Source organism: Xiphophorus maculatus, chromosome 2 (genome assembly GCF_002775205.1).
Source record: "Xiphophorus maculatus strain JP 163 A chromosome 2, X_maculatus-5.0-male, whole genome shotgun sequence".
NCBI lineage: Eukaryota > Metazoa > Chordata > Actinopteri > Cyprinodontiformes > Poeciliidae > Xiphophorus > Xiphophorus maculatus.
Window position 1 is genome coordinate 25,851,664 of NC_036444.1, and position 7,734 is coordinate 25,859,397.

Here is a 7,734-nt window from a genome sequence, read left to right on the forward strand (position 1 = left end):
AGCAACATTTGTTGTATAGTTTCATCTTCACAATATATTTAAAAATGGAATCCTTTTTGAAAATCTGACACAAAACAATATACCAAAGCACACCTCACTTTCAAAGTATATTTCAATCATTCCGTTCATACAGTTTAGGCTCAATGAAAAGGAGAAATTACCTGTTAGAGAAGATAATATTTTTGATTGCTTTGAGTTTGATGATATTTAACTTAATCTGACTATGTGATTGTTTGTTTTTTTTTAACGCATACGGATGCTTTGCATTGATCATTTATAAGCTTTAGCATTGGAACCCTTATCAGCAACTACAGGTGTACTATATTTTGTTAGTGAAAAGTGTGTAAGATAATGGATGGAGGGAAAGCATCATGAGGGCCAAGAAACATACAGCATATAACTCAGAGACAAAAGTAGTGGATAATTTTAAAGGTAAAACAAAACAATTTCCCATGTTGGAGCAACTCTTGGAGCGTGGTTGTGCAATGTAAAAAACTTTCAACTTTAGGGGAAGCTTGAAAGATACATATAAGTAGCCTCACCTTTACTGTCTGCCACGTATTCTTAAGAAGTGCATGTACAAATGAGGAACATTTACTGATAATTATCCCACCAAAGAGCAGGACATAGGTGTCTTCCAGGTCGAGCACAGACAAAGGGAGCTGAGGAGACAAGTCGTGGCGAGGACAGCCATGTTTTAGACCACTACAAGTCGTAGGACGACGAGCAAAGAGAGGTGACTTTCTGGCTGAGTACAGACAAAGGCTAACGTAGCAAGCCGTTCAAACCACTAGGGTAACCCTGGTTTAGACCAAGTACAAAGTATGGGGGTAGAGGAAGCAGGTTGGGTTGACCACTCAAAGAGCAGAAGATAGGTGAGGTGGCAAGTCTAATTATCCCACAAAAAGAGCAGGAAAGGTGTCTTTCAGGCTGAGTACAAAGACAGGAAGGAAGGGGGGAGGGAGGAAGCAGGCGATAAAGAATTATAATAAGCCAATAACACCTGCTCTATCTCATGACTTCAAGCGCTACCACCTACAGCGGGCAGAGGTGTCAAATTCATTAACATATAAACCCCTCACCCCTCCCCAACACCCCCCTTCCCCTAATTATTCATAACCTGTCATATTGAAGTTTTATGGGAGGGTGTATCTATCATCTCTTGAGAGAAAGTATATGTTAGATTTATTTATTAGTATCTTCAAAATCATAAGTTTACATACATTTGCTCGTTGTGTGTTTGGTAGTATTGAAATTGAACTGTATGACCTTTTAGGTGTTCTTCCTCCACCTTCTCACTACAGGTTGATGAAATAATGACTAATTTCTACAGAAAGAACTGCTGGAACCAATCAGGTTTATAGGCTACCCCACTCACACACACCATTTCAGATCTTCCCACAAATTCTCTACAGCGTTGACATCAGTCTTTATATATTGCTATTATATTTACACACAATCTTCTATTTTATGAAGTTCACCAGTTTCTAATGCAGCAAAACAGACCAACATCATAATACTGCCACACGCCCATACTTCCCAGCTGGGATGGTCTTCCCCCTTTTTCTTCCAAACGCAAGAATTGTCATTATGGCCAAAGGAGAAAGTGCATAGGCCAACCCAAATGTTCAGTTAATCCATCAGAAGTTCTCAGCGCTATAACATAGTCTGGGATTTCCATTCTTGCTTTAATAGATTGCAATCAATCTGTAAACTTTTGATTTGTAAAAGATTAATAAATAAATCTCTTTTTATTAAAGAACCCAGAACCAGCTTTAATTTTTTTTTTTACATCTTTTTAAATATTTGTTAAAACTGTCACCATGTAGTGATAGTATGATAATGCACAGATATGTGAAAAGATTGAGCTTCTCCACCTCCTGCCTGAAAAAAACCCCCAAAACAATACACCCAATCAAAAGCGACCAATCAGAGTAGCATCACAGTCATCTTTTACCCAGAATGGAGGTTTAGGTTTGTTGTTCAACAGCCTTGTTGAACCTCCTTTGCATTTGTATACCTTTACGGACTTCACCGACTGTCTAATGCTGAGTTAAGTGATATCCACAAAATGTTCTCGAAGTTTCTGTGACATCCAGGCGAAGAGACAATCAGCCCTCCAGCAGGCTGAATCCATCGCTGAGCAGAAAGTGAGGTCGGAGCAGCGACAGGATGGGGCCACGCGGGGCCCCACCCAGGCAGTACGCTTCGTCCACGCTGACGCCCAGGGACCGAAGTGATTTTAGGGCACAGCAGCAGCTGTCTTTGCCACCATGTGATGTTACAAGAGTGAAGCAAAGAGGGCTGTCAAACACACCGAACTTCTGCCTCATCTGGCCTAAATGAGCTAAAAAGTTCTGTTGAGACAAAAGAAGAAAAAAAATCATTTTCAACTCAGTTTGCTGGGTAGACCTGCTGAAGATAACATACAGTGCCTACTCACACCCTCTTGTGGTTGTAATGTGAAAAAAATTAAAACATATATTTAATTGGGGTTTTATAAGACTGACCCCCCCCCCCAAAAAAAAACCTTAGTGGTAAATAAAGAAAATCTAAGTTCTTTCATAGTTTACCTGTGAAGACCTCAGAGATTTGTCAAGCAAATTTAAATATACATACACACTTGTGGTAGTGATACAGGAAAATATGAAAAAGTAGAGTTTGAAACGTTACACAAGGCTCTGAAAAAGACACTTGTTAATGTTTGTACCTGAGCAGATTTTTTGCTTGCTTCTGTTGAACCCATGTTGGGTTGGATGATGGCCTTCTCACAGAATAAAACTCTGAGCTGTTCTGATGGACAGGAAACCGAGTTCTTATCCAGCAGTGCGGAGGGAACACCTGGAGCAATCAAAAGCACGTTAATCAAAAACTAAATGATAGACCAGTCTCCAGGTTACTGTTAAGTTTGTAAATATCTTTTTCTTTTATATACTCATTATTATCTTTAACCTCCTGAGACCCTGCATCCTCATATGAGGACATTACATTTTTGTAAACACAGATGTAAATAATAACATTGATTGAATGGTCTTATCGTCACACAGATAGACCCAATGTCCTCGTCTGAGGACATTGGGTTTTGAGAAAACCACTTATTGTAGAAAGCTGAAATTTCATTTTTAGGCCAATTGGGTCCTTATGATCCCAAATGACAAGGAGAAATGTATATGCAAAAACAGACCCATTGTCCTCATATGAGGGCATTGGTTTTGACATAGTTCAAGAGCACATAGAAAGCTAAAATTTAATTTCAACTAAAATTAGGTCATACTAATCCCAAATAGTAAGGAGACATAAAAAATGCACATCAAACAAAAGCCCGGGTCTCAGGAGGTTAAGAATGGAGAGATTTCTGTTCTTTCTTTAAGTATGTGTTTCTTGGAGTGATGTTTTACAGGAAGCAACAAGTATTCTCAAATTGGAAGCAGATACTAGATGGTCTGCAGCAAGAGTGATAACTGACGTGGCAGAATAAACAATGGATGATTAAGGGTCGAAGTTTATTCACCAGAGACAGAGGAACTGTACATGAGACCACGGAAACGCAAGACACCTCATTGTTCTGTGGGATCATCAGTTCCTGCATCATTTCTACAGAAGGAAGTAAACAAGAACTCTGAACATTGCACTCTACATGGCGGCAGCTTGTGGGTGCAACATACCTGTGATTCAAGAGAACAGAAGAAACAGCTACTCTATGTGATTAACTCAAGATAATCAAATAGGCTATGTAACTAGGACCGCCCTAAGGAAATAAAAAGAAAGGGTCAGACAGGAGCTGTTTTAGAGCGGGTAGGAGGTTGCAATTGAAGCATGCTCCTGTCTGTTCTCCTTGCAAGTAAATCTTAAACTCACTTGTCTCTTTCTTCTTTTTATGGGTGCTCAGATTCTTCAAACCTAACAGCTACACTGATAAATGGAAGTTTTAATGGCTAATGCTACAACAGATGCTACAGTTCGGAAATGTCTGTCACTTATTGGTAGTGTACTCTGTGTTTTTAATATGGCTTCTAGAAATGACTGGCGGAAGAGGTCATACAAGAAAAGACTTACTGACCCTGGTGTGTTGCCTGCAAGGCTTCGTTTCCATCTGTCGTAAAGAAGAGCTGAACATTATTTTGCACGAGACTCTCGATGTAGTTGTCCTCTGTTGAAAAGCAGAACCTGCTGATTTCCAGACCTACAACAGAGCAACAATAAGGCGTTGGAAAGCAAAGTCATCGGAGTGTTGCAGTGGAGATGTAGAAAGAGTAAGACTGAGGTGAGACTACCGTGATGTCTGGTGCTGTTAATGATGCTGGAATTCTGCTGCTGTTGCCAGCTGTCCGTAGTGATCAAGATGACATCAAACAGCTGATGTTCAGCCGGATTTTTCTCCAGCAGACGCTCATTCACTCTCTGCAGAACCTGAGGAAAACCAAATATCGTCACCTCACCACCAAAGCCCGACTGCAATCTTCTTACTGTCAAGGAAACCAGTCGGTTTTCTTTTAAAAAAACAAACACAGCCGTTTTGTTTTTTGCTTTTCTGTCACAAACTGATGCTTGAAGAAGCAAACAGCCCCAAACCCCCTCACTGCGGTCACCATGCATGATGTTCAGTGTCTGAAATGCTGTTTTAGTTTCAGATTAGATGCGACAGAACCTACACACTCCAAAAAAGGTCACACGCTTTCTGTCTCGTCATCCCACAGAATATCGTCCAAAAAGCTCTGGCGGTTCGCCAAGACGTTTCTGGTAAATGTGAGATCTGTAAAAAATGACTCAGTTGTGTGATTTTTTTTTTTTTTTTTATGTTTTTGAGATTTATCCTGTTTGTCGCAAATAATGACGGACATTGACAATCCAACCTGACGGAACCTTAGAGAGCAGAGAAGAGTGATAGAAAATACCCCTACAAAGGTGAGCAAGAAAACTTAAGGGTGTGATAGCTGGGAGGCAAACCTTTTTTTTAAAGGTTTTATTAGCTCTAGTGACCTTTATTTGATAGTTAATTGACAGGAAAGTGGGTAATGAGAGAAGGGGGAAGACATGTGGCAAAGGTCGCCAGGCCGGGAATCGAACCTGCGACAGCCGCAACGAGGACTAAGGCCTCCTTGTGTGGGTTGTGCTTAACCCCTGCGCCACCACAGCACATCCCGAGGTAAACATTTTTAACAACAAAGAAGATGTTTTTACTTTGTCACCCTAAGCTTTTTGTGTAGTATTTTAGAAGATAACTTATATGTTTTCATTTTAAAAAAACACAAAAACAATCACTACCACATCTAGCAAAGTTAGTAAGAAAGAGCATAAAATTGTTGGGCACTTTTTTTCCTCAAATCCATATTTCACACTTAAATGGGTGAGTATGCTTGTATTGAAGACTGAAACAATGAAACTTAAATTGTTTTAAAGTTAATTGCTACTTTTCATGACTTCTCACCTGCAGCAATGGAAGAGCCACGCCCAGCCTGTAAACTGTGCTGCCATCTTCAGCTTCTGGTCCAAAAACTGCAGCAAAGGTCACGGCAACAACCACCGCCTGGTCCACATCTTTCTGCAAGAAGAAGAATCTCACTATCAGACTGAAAATATGAGATGACTCTGCTCACCTCTTACTAAAGGCACAATTGCTGTTTCATGGTAGTTTTATTTTCGGGACGTGAACAGACACAATATTAACTAACAATCCAGAAAGACAGTGTTACGTAGAAGTTACGAATTGATCCGCTTGTTGTCAAGTGAAATTAGCATTGCTTATATATCTACGCAAAGCATGATTTAGAAAGAACTTGGTGATGAGCATAAAAATCATTGTCAGCAAACACAGTATTAAGAAATGTCCTTTACTTTTTCAGCAGGTTTATACACATCTCAGGTAAAGTCTAGGCCCACTGCTTCTTACATAACATTTCTAAATCCTTTAGGTTTCCTGGCAGCTTTTTAGAAACTCAAAAATTCACCTTTCTCTAAGATATTTATGAAACAGAAATCTAGAGAGTAGATAGGTCACTCTGTGGCATCAGTACCATATTCTACAGCCATGGTTTTCTTTCCTTTCTTTACCCTGGAGGGGTATCTTGAGTTGAGCAACTGTAAACTACGAACCATCTCGGTGGTTCTGGTGTAAAATTTTATGCTGCATGATTTTATGCAGATTTAAATTGTCTTGTACCCTGAATAGAAAACAGGCCCAAAGCCTAATATGGGGATGGTGGCCTTTGAGTCAATCGCTGTGTATTTCTTTGTCTAAACACAGCGAGTCAAGTCGAAGCCAGTTCAACTTAAAACTTATCTGACCACAAAACTTTTCATAGTCAGTTAGATGTTAGCTGGGGATATATTGTTCAGCACAACCACATATCTGGGAATTTAGTTATTTATTTTACTTTGACACAGCGCAGAGACACACTGGACCTTAAATCATAAAAAAACAAACAAAAAAACATGCGATATGAGCAGAACAAAAGTTTGATTTTGTTTTTAATTGTGAAACATACAAACATGTAAAATGACACATTTTTATGACAACACCTGTTGTCCGAATACGCTTATGTTTGCAAGACTCCGGGCCAGCGTTAGAACCTTCTTGCTGCAAGGCAATAGTGGTACCAACTGCAAAACTCTGCAGCCTACCCTTCACCTCCCCAATATCTAATTTAGAGACTTACAGTTAGTCCAGATATTTGAACAGAGACACCTTTTTCCAATTTTGTAGAGTTCTGTAGGACCTTACGGTACATTACCATAACAAAAATTAAATAAAACAATTCCAATGCAGTTGAAGTGCAGCTTTCTCAAGCTTCATACACGTTATTTCTAACACCAATGCTCTTAAGAATGGTTGCCAAGGGCATCATGGAGGAGTACTGTTTTTATGACGGAGTGATGGGGGAGTGTCTGAAAATGTAGGAGCTTCTTAAAGACACAGAGACCAATTTCAAGGTTGGTCTCTGTGTCAACCTTGAAATTGACACAGGTTGACACCTGTGTCAATTTCAGGTGTCATAATTTGATTTCAAATTATGACACCTTTCTTTAAAGTTATTTACACAGCATTTTTAAAACAACTGAAGGTATTATAGTTACTTGTCTGTGCTATAAAATGTCACTGTGTGCCTGGAAAAATCATTATACTCCACCCTTTAAAACAATCAGCTAAGTTGTTCTCTTTTATTCTCCTCTGCCCTTCTTTCTCCGAGTTGTTGAGTTTCTCTCGTAATTCCTGTTGCAGAAGTCTAATCGTGACGTGCAAATACCCATGTGGGCCTATTTGTAATTCTATACTGACGCCTAGAAACACAATTCTATGAAGGCTGCAGAGCAGTCAACAACAATGTACAACTTCCGCCTTTTTTTCCAGTACAACTCGGCATATTCAGTGTTACTGTAAATGTGACATAGAAGAAAATGTTGCAGAGGAGAAACCAAAAGACAAATCCCGAAACAATGATTAGAGCGATAACTATTTTACCATGACTCTAGCAGGGATACGTGTTCTTCAGAGAGTAAAGTAAACGCACCTGCTTCACGTCGCTGTTCGTGACGGTAGAGACCATTCTCACACCCTGAAGGACCTTACGGTTGTTGGTGTTTTCCCTCTTAATTCGTCCCGCTCAGCGAACACCAAGAGTCCAGTTATTCTGCACGAAGATCCCCTTATTTTGGTTCCGCCTGGACCCAAGGCAGCACGTTTGCTTTAAGGAGCGCACGACTGCGTCACTTCCTGGCCAAACAATTGCCTCTCGT

The 7,734-nt window shown here is 39.9% G+C and overlaps 1 protein-coding gene across 1 annotated transcript; it reads right to left on the reverse strand.

Annotated features, from left to right (window-relative positions):
* Positions 1–1,116: 1,116 nt before the first annotated feature.
* On the reverse strand, positions 1,117–7,636 carry LOC111611994 (cytosolic 5'-nucleotidase 1A-like). Its single transcript, XM_023351396.1, has 6 exons — positions 7,509–7,636; positions 5,429–5,542; positions 4,275–4,410; positions 4,061–4,183; positions 2,711–2,841; positions 1,117–2,357 (listed from the first exon to the last, which is right to left on the reverse strand). The coding sequence occupies exons 1-6, from the start codon at positions 7,542–7,544 to the stop codon at positions 2,112–2,114; spliced, it is 786 nt and encodes a 261-aa protein (XP_023207164.1). The 5' UTR covers positions 7,545–7,636; the 3' UTR covers positions 1,117–2,111.
* Positions 7,637–7,734: the final 98 nt, after the last annotated feature.